The 16,186-nt window shown below is 35.0% G+C and overlaps 1 protein-coding gene across 2 annotated transcripts; it reads right to left on the reverse strand.

The window, feature by feature from the left end:
- Positions 1-2,154: 2,154 nt before the first annotated feature.
- LOC134852874 (uncharacterized) lies at positions 2,155-7,970 on the reverse strand. Of its 2 annotated transcripts, none has more exons than XM_063868715.1 (2): positions 7,737-7,970; positions 2,155-7,116 (listed from the first exon to the last, which is right to left on the reverse strand). In XM_063868715.1, exon 2 carries the CDS (start codon positions 4,941-4,943, stop codon positions 3,279-3,281), a length of 1,665 nt encoding a protein of 554 aa, XP_063724785.1. In that variant the 5' UTR covers positions 4,944-7,116; positions 7,737-7,970; the 3' UTR covers positions 2,155-3,278. The 2 variants fall into 2 exon arrangements, with proteins under 2 accessions (XP_063724785.1, XP_063724784.1); XM_063868714.1 differs by having other exon boundaries at positions 7,726-7,970.
- Between the last annotated feature and the right edge of the window lie 8,216 nt (positions 7,971-16,186).

Genomic DNA, 16,186 nt, shown 5'->3' on the forward strand with positions numbered 1-16,186 from the left:
TCCTTCTCATTTGTTTTTGAAGTAATCGGACTACCATAATCAAAGGGATATTCTTTGAATCCCAAGTTGTCAGTGGCAATATTGAAGCAAACCAGCGTGTCAGTTTTTTGTAGTAAAAGGTCTTCACATTGGTCTTGGGGAACGAGTGCGACTTCAGTTGCGCTCAACTGAATTCCTCTTAAATCACTAATCACTGGGTTTACTCCCCATCCAAGCGCTATTGCTTGTTTGTCTTCGTTTTCTTGTTCAGTTATAACCGCCGGACCTACGTTCCACTGAAATTTCAAGTTGCCAGCTAATTTCAGTATCGCGATATCAAAATCTGTATTTGAATTGTTCAAATATCGAGGATGTGCAATAACTTCTTTCACTTTGATCTCGACGCCGAATGGGATCGTTACTAAGCCTGAAACCCCCGCCAAAACCGATAAACTTTCAGGCTCCTCCCATGCGACCCGACCTGCTGCTGTTACGATAGTGTTGTCGTCAATAATTACTCCGCTATTCAAAGATACAACCCGTTCATCCTGCGACCTGAGAACTCGAACCACAAACGGGTACTTCAGTGTTGATGCTGGAAGTGCCCAAAGCTCCGTTAAAGAGCAGCATGCCAAAAACACTACCACAAACATTTTCATAGCTGCTGAGTTTCAACTTTGCGTGCGTCGCAATTTTTCTTCCTTTTATACCCAGAAAAGTTTAAACAATGAAAACATAATTTATCGTTTGCAATTGGACAGTTATTGTTTTGTAGGCCCAAAACAAAAACACAAAAGTTTTGACTAAAAACAAATGATGGGAAAATATGATGTTGCCTAAATAAATGACACAATAGATGTTTCTTTCGAATTGGATTTTAAACAAATTCCAGTTTTGTCCAAATCATTATAAAATTCCTTTTCAATTCTGAACGTTGTAGAGTGCTCACAATTTTGCCAGAATTAATTTTTTTACATGAAAAAAAAAAGATTTAAAAAACATCATCATCCTCTGGCTGGGGTGCTCACTTTGTGTTTTGACTTTCAAAGTCGAACAGAAGGTCCGCTCGATCAAAAAAGATTAGTGGAGACAGGGTTTTGGAGCACGGTCGAAACATATCGAGAATCGATCGAGCGTTGTCGAAGCGTATCAAAACTTGGTCAGGAAGGGCCGAGACATTCAATAACTTATCAAAATGTGGTTAAGCACAGTCAAAACGTACCTCAGGCAAAAATTTACCTTCAGCAAAAATTTACCTTCATTTACCTTACGGTAGGTCATTTAGGGAGGGGGGGGGGATTGTACGGTTGATTCAAAATCTAACCTGAAAAAGAACTCGATTGAGGTTTATAAACTTCACAGCATTTCTGATACACTTGTGGACAAATTTAGACACCGAATTGGAAAACATCAATCCCCAGTACTTAGTTTAATATTTGTTAAGCTAAAATTTAAGGTGAAATTAGCAAAATTTGGAAGTTCCCAATACAAATACTAGCTCGTCAAGAAACCTGGTTTGATTTTTTTCTATGTAAATATCAAAATAACAAAAAACGATTTTAAAGCTAAAGAAACATACGTTGAAAAAAATTGTGTTAATAGTTAAGAATTTGAGCGCATGATTATTTAAACTAGTTCATTTCCAAATCACAGGGTTGCATAAAAATCTGATGCATATTCTCGATTGATTTAAATCCGATTTTTATTATTTTACCTTCATTTTTTAGATTTTTATTCGAAACGTTTTTGTTTCAAGAATCAATTAATTTACGCAAATTAATTCAGCATCTGAAAGAAGAACACAAGTTACCCATATTTTTCTATTCCCAGTCAATTTCTGAGACTGGACTGGATAAATCCGAAAGTGCTGAAAAACTTTTCCAGTTAAAAGTATGCTATGAAGAGCGAAATACGTAACAAATGTAAAAACTGCTTTTTGATTTGTATTCTACGATTAAAATCCGATTCAAATCATTGATCTAAATCAAGTTGATTTTAATCATGCAACCCTCACAAATCAATGACCCCATTTCCATTTCAACCTCTGCGCTTGCCTGTTTTGACAAAACAATTTACGTAAGTCCTCTTTTCATTTAAAAAAAATCGCCAAATATTTGTCAATTTTGTATCTCTGGTCATGCATTTCATAGCAACCGGAAAAACAGTTTTACAATGACTGACTTATAGAAAACAAACTTGATAAAACGTAAATTCAAAATCTTATATTTTAAACGACAATTCACATCATTTTTTGCCACGCAGGGGCTACAGGCAGGGCAAGGCAAGAAAACAGACGCTGCAAAATAAGACAGAAGCAACGAACTACTTAAATGTTTGGTGGTTTTCTCAGAATCAAGTGAACAAACAAACCTGCCTCCTTAATTAAAGCGGTTTTGGTTAATTTTTTGGGATAATTCTGATTTTTCATTTTTAGCTGATCAGAAGCAGTGTGATTCATGTTCAAAGTGGGGCAGATATCCAGCGTTCCATTTTCAGGTAGATATTTTGTTTGATTAGTTTAGTGCGAAGACTGTTCACTTGATCTGTGTGTAGATTCACATTAATAATTTTAGGGGTGGGATTCCGAAAAAGTGGAAACAAACTAAACCATATTCGATTAAGCATTTCGTCAATCAGAGAGGTTAGCTGAATAGACGTAGTAAAACAGTAATTGTAAAAGTCAAAACTACAATTGAATTAAAATTCATTAAATGAACTCACGAAAACAAAACGAAACACTTTCGCAATAAACTCACCATTAGATCAAACGATGTTACAAGCAACTTTGAACAGCATTAGAGTCATTAAACTTATCTCAGGTTTCAGTTTTTTTATCAGAAAACAAATTCAAGTGAACATGAAAATGAATACAATAAATTGAAACCAATGCCTAAATTGAAAAATAAGACTTTAAATTATTTCACTTCTAGGTCATGTGAAAAGATTTGGGCACTAGAGAAGGAAAACAAAAATTTGAGGTATTGCAACAAAATTGCACTTATTTTGGGCTGAATGTTGTTTTTGCACAGAAATGTTTGTTATAATAATGAAAATGTGAATAAACATAAACAAAATTTACAACAAATTTCGGATTAAATTATAGCCAATTTCGACAGAAATGTCAAAAAATGAACACAACACCGAAAGAAAATCCACCTTTAATACGGTTTAACACTTCGCAGAAATTAGGAATTGCCTTTTGAAACATAATTAAGATCTATTCGTAATTTAATTTCTAAAAGAACATTTCCAGTTCATTTCAATTCGATTAGATCTAAAAAGAATGTTTTCTTCTTTTTTCATTTCATATCTATGTTTGACGACTGGCAAGTCTTTATGAACATTTCAAGCTGACTAGGAGCCTCTTGGACTTTCGGCATCGGCATGCGCGTAACAGTCCATCCCGCATCTGTCGACATGCAACTCGATTCGTCCACGAGAGTCGAACACGACGACTCGTCAACTCGGCTGCTCATGACATTCCGTGACACCGTAAGACAATCGTCATCATTCATCAGAGAATCTTCATTCATTGCCGCGACAAGAGACCTCGTGCAAATTGTCCTCGTAGTTCCGATCATATTTCGTCGCTTACTTGGACTGTCTTCAACCATTGCGATATTTTCAATATTCGCCACACACAACGGACGTTTGAAGGGACTTTTAGCTGGACTCTTTCCAACAACCTTTGCAGCTTCCAAGACTCGGTTCTTCCCAGGAGTAACATTTCCAAGCTCCGCTAAAGTTTTTTTCATCGGTGAATTGGGATCTATTTTAGATGCTACTGGAAGACTTTCAAGGATCTTCGCGAGGGAACTCCGAGCCGAACCAGGTGCACTTTCGGCTCCTGAAGAGTCTCCGTTATGCTTTGCACTCCAATCTTTAATCTGTCGTTTCCAGATCTTAACTTTATTATCCCAGTGTCTTCTACTGTGCGTCTCATCTTTATTCGGAGTAACTGGATCACTTCGTTTTCGTTTCTCAATTGGAACGGTGTTTATATACATCTGATACTCTTTAGTGTTCTTACCATACGCGATTTGCTTGCTTCTTCTTTGAATAAGTCCGTCCATATCTGCCGAATCTACACTATCAAAAGTAGTGTTAAGAGAGGATGCCGTTTCCATCGACATGAAACTCATGTTTCCACTTTTCACAGAATCTACTTCGTCCATAATATCTGCCCACGATGCCGACGAAAACTGATGACGATTCAAGTCAATATCACTCGGCGAAGAGTCCGAGGCCTTGGAGGACTTGTTAGTCGTGTTGAAAACAGACCCTGGTGATTTCGAGAACAACTTAGTTTGAGCTTTCGATCCAGATCTGGTATATGTTGCTAGGTTACCGGGCGAATTGACAGTCAGTGGGCTTTCAGCTGGCGCCAGTGGTCTTCTGAAAGGAACAGGACTCTCACTTGGTTTAGCCATTTTAGCCAGCGGACTTGAAGTCAGCGGTGAGTTTTGAACCGAGCTAGGCAAATGAAGTTTCCCATTCCATGCATTGGCTGGCGACTTCGACATGTCTGATTTCAAATCATTTGCGCTGCTATTTCTACTTCCACCCAAAGATGGAAAATGTTTCGGAGAGCTGGTTGAGAAATTGAGTTTCATTTGTCGGGTTTGCTTGGGTGGTCGCGTATTTTTCGATCCTCGTGATGAAAGATTTTTGGCATCTTTTGAACTCTCGTTTTGTTGTTCACGCTTTTCAAAACTTTCGTTCACATTTTCATTTTCATTGTTCACAACCTGAGCTCGATTTCTAGTCTGATAACCTCCTAGATTCCTTCCTTTTCGCGCTGCAGTTCTTTGCCTCTGCGTGTTTTTGTATGTAAAGTGGATTCCGACGCTTTCTGTCGTATCAGTTTTTGGTGCATTTGGTTCATTTGCCGACTGGTTTTCTTCAATTTGGCCCTGTTGCTGGTTGCCCAAAGATGTTGTTGAGTTTGACAATGCCCGTTTCATGATACTGACCTTAAAAAATTCTCAACAAATGAGAACAAGATTTCGATAACTCGATATGCAGAATGGCACTGAAGATATGTCAACAAGCTTTTCTGACAATTAGAAAAATGTAAAAATTAAGAACATTTTATATATCAAGTTTTATTTGCGTCAAAAATTGCAAAAAAATTATACGTAACCAGTAAAAACCGATATCAGTTCATGAAATTTGACGCTTCGCTTAGTGCGATCAATTAGTCTTGAGTTCGTATGTTAATAAAAACCTTTCTTGATATTTGGCAAGTGTCGTGACACTAATTGCGTCTAATTTCACTGATTAACCAGACTTTGAGGGCTCAAAGACCGAAATGGTTTGGTAAACATATCCGCATTAGGACGTCAATCTAATTAAGCTTAATCGTTACTTCTGATAATGAACATTCAAATAATCAATTAGGTCATTAAGAAATTCTAAGAACAATGAATCATAGCTAAAACATTTCATTTTATATTATATTGAGCATGAGTAGAGTACAGAAATTTAAAAAAACATAACTAAGACGGCACAAAACTATAACTTTTTAAGTTCGAAAAAGTATTTGGATCTTTATATCAACTGAGTAGTTTCAAAAAATAGCCAATAATGATTTTAAAAAAATCGGCGATGTAAAGCACAATGATTAATTAAGAAAAAATTTCACAAATCAGACAAACTTTTATCATCGTTTTTTCAAAGCAATCAAGAAACTTTCACAACGCCACAGCCTTTTTCTAAGAAAAATCACGTCACGATCTTGCTTTAGACACTTTTCGAAAGATCCAAAATATTCATTTAAAAAAGTTCTGATGGCCAAACGAAGGGAAACTTGTGGCCATTAGCTTCAAAAACGAGTTTTGAGAGCGCTTTCAACTCGACTTATTTCAAAATTTCATAGCTCCAATTTGAAAAGTTTTCTTGCTTTGAGGTTGCGGGTTAGACTTCTTCCTAGCTCTTTTCGACTCATGTGGGGAAGATAACGTGAAAAAGTTATCCGTGTTCAGAATCTCAGTCGAGCCCATGATCTTAACCGCACAACCATCAGTGCCGAAGATTAAGTCGTCTAGAAACTTTGCAAATATGAGAAATACAACTGCGATAGTCAGACCGATGAAGAAAACCGCCGAACCGAATAAAGAAGCTTTGAAGGCTTCTGTCATCGTAATTTTGGGAATAGTTGAATTCAAAGCGGAAATCATTTTGGACACTTTTAGAGCTAAACAAGAATATGGATGGAAATTTGAAATATAATATAATTCAGCTACGATAAGCGACGTCAATTTATGGAAGAAACTATTTTTGAAAAAGTTAGATCAAGTTGATAATTTAAAAAAATGAATTAGAACACTAAAAATAAAAATTAAATCAGATAAATTAAAGACAACGGACAAAATCTAAGCCGAATTGTGAACGCTGCTTCGGATATCAAATACTAATGGATTCGCTAATGGAGTAATGTAAGAAGAACTACGAACCCTTAAAGTAATTTATTCCGTCAAGAAAAAAAGGAAAATTTACATAAAGTAGGAATTTTCTTCTTCAGAACACATGTGACATTTATTCGGAGTGACACATAACAGAGCCTTTGACGCTTTAATGGAGGTTTTACAGCCTAGTTTGTTATTTTAACGCGAGTATTCAGTACTTTTCTGTCATATGGTGAAGAGCACTTCAATAAAACAAAAATTTCAACAAAAAGGTACAGAAATGTCGAATTTGTAGAACAAATGGAGAATATGTAAATCGGATTGGAAGAAAAACTTGTGAAGATTACAATTAGAAAAATGAGCAAACTCGAAACGGTATGAGCAGAAAAACAAAGATTGCTGCTATAAAAAGAAGAATCAATGAATACAGTTAAACGTGGAAGGTAAATTCTTTTAGAAGCCTTGGGTATTAACAACAAAAAACGGTTAGATTAACAAACCAAGAGCAATCCACAAGTTGGATTTCGAAATGAAAAGAGGAAATGTAATATTTAAAAAAAGTAATTTACAGCTATTCGTTTCCTTGTTAACTGCTAGAAGGAAGGATTTCAAATGATGCAAATATCCTTTTTTGGGGAACTCGAGACTCTGCTTCAATTTCCAAATTTGTTCACGAAATTCAAGATAAGAAGTGACAATTTTCGGGACGTTCTAATCAAAGATGTTTCTTCTGTATCAAAAACCAGTCACACTTTTGCCTTTTCATATAATTTTAATGGCAGCTCTAATCTGTGAACTGCAATTTAAAAAATACGGATTTAAAATAAACCAGTGAAAAAGAAGTATTATTTCCACGTTTGGTGCTGTAATGCAACAACGTTCGATTATACAATCTTTATTGCAAAACAAATTTTAACCAAATGGTCAGCTTTGCACAGTCAAATAGAACATAGTCAATTCTCCTTAAGCCTCAAAATAATCTATGAAAAATTTTGACGGAAGCCGAAAGATAACAATGGACATCTAATGATGCAAAATAGATGCATTGTATGCAATTTAGCCTCAGGTTACCACACAGGAAGCGGCCAATATGTACTATCTAGATTGTTGTATCTCGTTAAATTTAAAACTTCCTCCCTTGATGAAAGGCGACAACAGAGAAAAAGCAATATCGAGGTGTACTACAAAGTAAAGGCAAAAATAAGCATCACAATTTTCCCAAAACACAAAATTAAAATTTTAGAAGACGTATCGGAAACTTTAAACCTGTTTAACTTACTGAATTTGAATGTATCATTTGTAAAATGAAAAATTGGCAAGCTGACTGCTTTTTTGATACCAAATCAATACGGGAATTTTCTTGTGGAGAACTTGAAGGTAATCACCAACAACGCTGAATTTAATGAAATCGACAACCTTTGCTGATCAAAGGGACTTCATCAATCAAGGCTTTAAACTCTAAATATGAGAAGCCTTCAGTCGCTAATGATGTGCAACATTTAAAGGTAGTTTGCAATTACACATTAAAATTTTCAAGCAACTGCTAACAAAAAAGAGCAACTTTTAGTGTTAAGAATAGGGGAAAAATGTCCGTTTTTCTCAATTATAAAAAAAATCGTTGTTAAATTGATCGAATAAGCAGGAAAGGAAATTACGTCACTTAAATTTTATCTACAAAATTTAATCAATTTTTCCCCACTACAAAGTGCTATGTTAAAAATGCGGACTAGCAATTACTTTAAAAAGCTACCGAAAAATGTAGCAAAAATATGTCAGACTAATACGAAATGTAAGTTCAATTTCACAAATTACTACGGCTATTAGTTCATTGGCTTTTTTGTTTTGCTTGGAAGTGACCTTTTGAAGTGTAAGTCCGTTTGCTGTGCAGTAGCTCAAAATGTTCTGTCTACAACGATTCAAGAAATTCAAAAATCCGAAAAAAAAAGTAGAAAAATTGATTTAAAAAAAATTGTCCAATATTCTTTTGATTTTTTATGAAAAGACAATTAAATTAGTCACAAACTTGAGGTCATGGCCATTAAATTACAATGTTTGCAATGGTGGTAGTTCAAGGTAGATATTGTGGAAATTGACATCATAATGTCCAATATATTTAGCTGTAACTTTTTGAAGTTTTCAATACATGAAAAAAAAACGAACAACTTACAGCAGAACTAAAAATGAAAAAATGATCATTATTATATTTAGAAACTCATCTAGATAACGAGATTAATTAGATTTATCCATATGAGGAATGGCCTGTACATATCATTACCAAGTATCAGCCTTTTTCAGTTCTTATTTCAACTTCAGGATAAAGGGTGAAAATAGGAGTTAATTTGAGTATGGTGCATGTATTAAAGTATAATACTTGAGACGGTGAGACGGCCACCTGTTGTAAAATACCACCGCATAAAATTAAAATGGTAAATGGCAAAAAAGACACCAGCAAGCAGTCTCACTGCATTCAACAAAAAACTGAACTCGATCCTCACCTAATAGCTCCGCTAGATTAGATTAAGAATCCGTCAAACTAGCTCTTCACACCAAGCCATTACCCTATTATACACATCCCCTGAAATTCAATTAAGGTCAATTTTGCCGTTTGGTGTTTATGAGTTAAGAAACTATAATATGATTATGCTATTCGTAAAGCTGCGAAACTTCACATGACATAAAAAGTCAGAAGATTGAAGACTGGCGCGACAAATGACCCAATTCCAATCCATCTGAAGTTCTCTTACACCCTAGTCTTTTAATCAATGCGCAAAAAATTCAAACATAAAAGAATTTCGATTGCTGTGTTGTAAGTATCACGTAATGTTCCAACCATTGAAAAATAGAAAAAAAATCTTCGAGATAAAATTTTGTGTGCGCAAGTATGGGAAGAGGGAGCGACTGACTAACCGAAGTCCTAGTTTTGAACTGCATTAACCTCTAAAAACAAATTTATAAAAAAAATCTTTACTGAGTCTCTTTACTGGCATAAACGCAGTGAACTGCCATCGATGCGTTGTTCAAATTCAACTTTACGCTCTTAATTGGTCTGATAATCAAAAATATTCGGACTATTCTCTTCACTACCACAAACTACATTTTTTGCAGATATTTCACTCAACCGAGATGATAGCAGAAGGGCTAGCTGGATCTGCGTGGAAAAAAAACCCAAATTTCCTCCATTTCATCGGCCTTTGGAAAACTATGAACAACTAATTGCTATGCATGGCATGCACCACAGATTGTTTTCAGCAGAGTCACCTTAACTTTGAAAATTTGAAACCAAAACGAAAAGTTTGGGATACTAGCAAAATGGGTGGCACATTTTTTCGAATCAGTTTGTTGGGGTGCACGGTTGATGGCTAAAGTTATCCAAGCCAGAAATTTTATTATGTCCACATATTTTTACTTTCAAATATTGGAGATTTGCACTTGTCGATCGATCACGGGTATCCGACGTGGACTAGAAAATGGACATATTTGCTAGAAACAGGGATGTTTCAACCTTATTTCTAAGCGACTACAATTCAAACAAGGATATAGCGACCATAGTAAAAAAAATACAAAAAAAAGTTTTTTTTTCAAATGAGTGTCGTTTTTTCTGCGTGATGTGATAAAACGATTAGAAAAAAAACTTCGGCATATTCGAAAGTCACAGAGAAACAGGCTACCAATTGGAAAACAATTTCTGTAGAAAAATGATTAGAGGAACAAAAAAAATCGTAGAAAAAGTATTCGAATTTTTTGCGGAAATTTTTTGAATTTAAGTTTTGATTCTCAAAATGGCGCTACAAAAATCCAAAAAACTAAGTTTACTCGAGTAAAACTAAGTTTTTACAGCTACAGTTAAGCATAAATGAGCTATTTTAAGCCTGCATGCACACATTATTAGCTCGAAATTAGACCTTAAATCAAAAAATTCAAACCGGTTTTTCTTGACATTTCAAACCAATTTGTAAATTTCATTCGAGTGACGAATGAAAGGGGCTTTAATTTGTTACATCATTCAACCCATTCCAATGATGTTTTTTTTACTTGATTTTGCGTGGAAAAAACAAAAGAAAACTCTCAAACTCTCAGGAATACACAGGTACTAAAACTCTCAGGAATACACAGTTCCTCTCCATTTTGAATGGTCTTAAATAGTTTAAGGAAATCAAAGAACTCAAAATTGGACTAATCTTGAATAAAACGACGCTCGCAAGGCTAGTGCACAAAAATAATAGACGAATTTGCTTCACGGCTCAATAACAGAAAATGCTGCAAACTTGCGTCCGTGACTTTTTCAAATAAGAGGCAAAGCTGCACTTTGCTTACACACGCAAAAAAAGACAAAAAGTAGCTCTAAAATGTAAAAAAAAATGAAATTAATTATAAGAAACATAAAACAAAAAGTTGATCTTCGAGCCAGAATCGAGCCCCTGGCCTGAAAATTTGGAGCCTCGCCACTTTGGCTTGGAAAAAAACAATACACAAATAGCCACCAATAAAACTCCTGCATATGCTAGTAAAATGTCCTTGAAACAAAAGCAACTGCTGCTATGTGCCGACATCAAACCTCCGACTCAAGATTGGGTGCCTCACATCTGCGCTAAGATAGCCTGAAAGTATTCGAACTCAAGCTAACGATAACGCAGCTACAGATGCTATGCTATTAAATTGGCGATGCTATGCATTGAAGTAAAAATGACACCAAAAATGAACTGTTATTTGCGAGTTAAATTTTTAAAAAAGTAACTTGGTAATATGAAACTACGCCCGCTAGCTGGCATGTGTAATTAATCAATTTTAACCTTACCTATCCCGTTACTGAAACTTTCTCAATTTTTTGTGCTGTCAAATTTACTGCAAATCCGTCCAATGCTTATTTTAAAATAATCCTGCAGAAACCCACCACAATGACCCGAAATCTGAACCGTTAAAAACCGTATCCATTTGATGCTCGAGCAAATTCAATTTTTCAAACTAAAAGCTGAGCACGCGATCAGAGCACGGCAATCTAGCTTTACAAAACAATAGAAAAAACGCAAAAATATTGAAAAAAATAGATGTACGACGTATCACGATTTTCCTTGAATGAAATTCATTTTGACGAAAAGCTTCAAGAAAGAAGACAAGTGTCAGCGTAAAACTACCACGGAAAAAAGAACCACAGCAATAACTAATCCGACAAAATTATGGTAGAAGCTCGTTAAGTAAAAAAAAACTGATTCCAGAGGCCTTAGCAATCAAAAAAATTTGAGATGAGATCTAATTTAGAATAAAAACTATCATCATGAAAAAATATTTTTTCCCGGAAACGGCGCAAAATGGGACAACTGAGCCGATGTAACATAAGGTAGAACATGTTTAGCCTAATAACACATGTCATTAAAAAACGGCGAAAATGTACAAGATCGGAGTTGGTAAATCTAGAATCAGGATTGCAAACTTTGAAAAGAGGGGGTATTTGTTAAAAGAATGCTCAAATTATGTCTGTTGGTGAGCAGTTGTGTTCGTCTGGGAGCAGTTGTGTTCGTCTGGGAGCAGTTGTGCTCGAGGCAAAAAGTCTAGTAGTACCCTGTTGAATACACGTGCTATCGCAAATACAGTTATTATTGTCATTGCATTGTTGATTTTTAATAACTTTCAAAAGAAATATCTATTCGAATATCATCAGTAAACCTCATATATTTACACAGTTTTTGTCCGCACGTTCTCACAAAAATTATCTAGAATTTACCCTGATACATTGGCTACTTTATCATCGCTTTTGTTCTGACTTGTCAAAAAGTGAAAACAAAATATGCCCTAAGACGCCCGTTCTTTCAAAAGATTTCAAAAGCATCAAATAACATCATTGCGTATGACATCTATTATGACAGAAAAAAGCTTTGAATTTCGAGAAAACTGGTCTAAATTTTATGCTCTTCAACTGATTGAAGGCGATTTATCCACTAGGGAAAGGACCAACATACGAGCTGTTCAGCTCTTCGCGGAAAACCGCAGTTGTGTCCCTGGTTAAGATTTACATGCATTTTTTTGGCTATTTGTCTGGGCTGGGTAATGTTGCTTCACCCTCAAGCAACGAGCACCGCTTTGCAGCGCAGGAGTGGATAAAGTAATATTCAGTAGCAACATTAGAAACCAATCTGTTCTTCGATCAATTTTTATTACATCGCATCTATTTTCATTGAACTTGCTTACAGCTTAACAACTATCCAAACCAGCTACTTAAAAACTGCAGAGACTTCTCCTTTGCTTCATTGTGCAGAGGATTCCAAAGAATTATCGGTTTTTCGAATCAAAAGGTAAGAGCACTTTTCATTTCAACTTGACTCGTTAAAGGAGAATGCTTTGATATTAATTCCAATTATCAGCCTTACAAGTGAAACTCATGTACGAAACTGAAAAAAAAAGAGCAAGAAAAGTGGGGAGAAACGTCAAAATATAAATTGAACGGCGAAAGACGTTACTACAATCTGGGAAATCTGAAAATTAAATTCCACTTTCGAAACTAGAAATCAATCACGCTTTTCGTGACCTTTACACTTTCGCTGTTTCATAGTGGAGGTTGCCTTCATGTCAAAAAAAGAAAAGGAAGTGAACTTGAGAAAAAAAAAAACAACAGTCAAACCGCGAAATAGTGAATTTGAACATGAACAAATTTAAAGATTTTTCCTGCAAAAAAAATTATCGCGACCTATATTAGAGTCTGTACTACGTTCATCGAATCTTAATTTTGCACGAAGAAATGTAGAGCTCGTTTCTTCGCTCAAAAAAATTATTTAATTATTTTTCAAACGAACTTATCAAAGACAAATGTCGTCGAAATACTTTTCGCTACTTGCACAGCAACTAGCTATACTTATGGTGGGTCGAAAGATTTCTACCCTTATAATGACTCCTACTAAATTGAGACGATAATTGACTAAATAGAGCTTTTGGCCAGTCAGTAAAAATAAATAAACCTGAAATAATAACAACTCGCGTCTTTTCTCCTGCAAAGCAATCACTTCAAAGCTGGTCTTATCTCAAAATTGCAGAATTCACCCTATGGCGATAACTGTATTAAGTCAGTTGAGTTGATTTAGATGGGAACATTCGATTATTTTCCAACTGGTAAAATCCCCAGTTGGTTTCAAACTGGTGGGAGGATTGAGGCAGATTATAAAGGAGTCTGCAGGGAGATGGAAAAATTGAAGGACTATCTAAACTTTCATCAGGTTGAACTCGATCGATAATTGAAGCAACCCGGTATTGACTAAATGAGCATTTTCTGTCTGCTGATGAAAAATAAAATAGTCTGATCTCTTCAGTGTTATAATATGAATAACTACTGAATGTCGAGTTAAACGCAAGTGTTTCGCATTTCCATGACAATCAACCCGATTCTGCTCTACCATAAGCCATTCTAATCAATACTGGCATTCTACATTACAATGACGTGAAATTTTCATAATATAAAACAAGTTGCAAAAGCGTCAATGAACTAGAGGAAAGCAGAAAAACTGATCACTTTTTGAATTTTGAGGGAAAAATGGATCACGCTCTCTAAATTTCAAGAATCCTTTAAGACCACTTTTTCGTAAAACTAGCCCAATTAGAGAACTTTTTGCATCAATAGGAAAAACTTATAATATAAAACTTAATTATGAAAACCCAATTTCGAAATCTAAAGTCATTCCACGTTTTTTCGTACCTTTTCCGCTTTCGTATTTTGCATGCCGCAAAGCAACTAGAATTAAATTAATTTTAAAAAACATAGCTAATAGACAATTGGAAAAAAAATCATGAACTCAAGAAACAGAAAAAAACTGACTGCTTGAAAATTTCAAATAACAAACAATATTAGGGCTTTTTGAATTTCAAAAACGATTTATACTTGACGCTTTTTTGAAAAAAAATTAACCCAATTCGAGAAACCCACTTTCGAAACTAGATGTCGATGACGTTTTTCTCAACTTTTACACTTCGATAGTTAAGTTTGCCTTCCTTTTAACAAAGGAATTGAACTAAACTTGAAAAGAAATCAAAAGTCAAACAGCTAAAAATCAGATTTGAAAAAAAAATTTAAAAAAAAAATGCCTATATAAGAGTATTCGCACCTGTCATGCACTAATTAAGTCAAATCAACAAAATTCAAACTTGAGTTACTACGTTCACTGTGCTTGACACATTTCTTCCCTCCATAAAAAGTGTCAGTCCTCCAACAAAGTGGTAAAACCAAAAAACATATCTTTGGCGAATAAAAAAGCAAGCAAAAATATATTACAAAAGAAGCTTTGAAACAGAATATAATGTTTCACACAGTTTAAGCTGCACTTCACACACAAGCAAGAATACTATTAAAAGTAGCTACGAAAAGACAGCGAGAAATTAGGAAAGAAAAGGCTAAAATTAGCTTTGATAAAATCCTGCGATCTGCCGGAATTGAAGCATCTACAATGAGTTTACGCGTCTACAGTCCCCTGATCTCAGCGATAAGCGCTTGCACTAAAAAAACTTGAACAAAAAAAGCGTATCGAACACATGTTATTAAACTGAGGATCAACCGTACAATCTCCGCCCATATGTGATCTACCATAGAACGCCCTCCCCAAGCATGTATCAAATCTTGAAAAAAAATCTGTTTAAAGCATTTATTTCATACAAACAAACAAAAAAAAATTGGTTCGTTCATTTTTATGCGGGATTGCGTTTGTCTGCTATTAATTACTCAACTTAATCTTTAAATTCAATTTTTTTAGTAATGGGGTTTATTTTGAACGAATATAGGCTATACTCAAAGTTAGCTTATGAATATTCCTTATTTTCTCTCCCCTAAATCAATTGGGGGGGGGGGGGAGGGGGGGGGGGGGGGCTTGAACTTCGTGATTTTACAGCGTATTTTGAATTCCTTTTATAGAACGATAGATAAGAAAAAGTCGAAACAAGCCTCGAATTGGTAAAAATTCGGCTAAGTTTCGAATTGGACCTACTAACCACGGACGCTTAAAAAATAAAAAATACTAGCCACAAATAATGCAGAGCGGTTGTTATGAAATTTCCAATATGCAAATCATAATTATAGCAAGAGTGTAACCAAATATTGCACTTTGCGACCAATTAATGAACACTTTTATTTGTGAGTTAGGTTAGAAAAACAGAAGGTCCGAACTATCACACTAATGCTCGCAAGCTTAAAAAAATTTCACACTTCAAGCTATAATTTACAAATTGCTGAAAACTGCCACTTTTGTTCAGCTTAAATCAAAGATGCTTAGTTGAAACGAAAGAACAGTCATTGATGAAAACTTGGAAATCAACTTTTTAGGCTGAACTACTCAATTATTTATTTCCTGAACTTGTGTAAAAAGTAGCGTTAGATACTGAATTTGATTACGCAAACAAAAACTTTGAAATTGCTAATCAAGGGTTTGTGATAACTATACACAGCTTCACTTACGTCAAGTGACAAACGTATCTCGGGTGAACAAAATATAAGATCTATTTTAGTATTGCCTATTTTAGTTATGAGTGTCTAAAAATGATGACTATCAAAAGACAACATGAAAGTTACAAAAGAAAAGTTTGAGAAAATATCAACATTGAAACCCGAAAAAAGCACAATTTGTTTTCCCAGCCACTGCTAAATCATAATTTCGGTCAAAGAAGCTTTAAAAGCAACCAATGATGTAACTGAAGCTCTTCTATGTACGGAAAGTAGATAACAATCTAGCACTGTGTGTTGTAATACAACGAAACTAGCATTTTTTTTTTACAATTTCTGAAAACAGTTTCTGAGATCTTGGGTATCGTGAACAACAAATCCAGCATGTGGT

This window comes from Symsagittifera roscoffensis, chromosome 8 (assembly GCF_963678635.1).
Source record: "Symsagittifera roscoffensis chromosome 8, txSymRosc1.1, whole genome shotgun sequence".
In the NCBI taxonomy this organism is placed as follows: Eukaryota; Metazoa; Xenacoelomorpha; order Acoela; family Convolutidae; genus Symsagittifera; species Symsagittifera roscoffensis.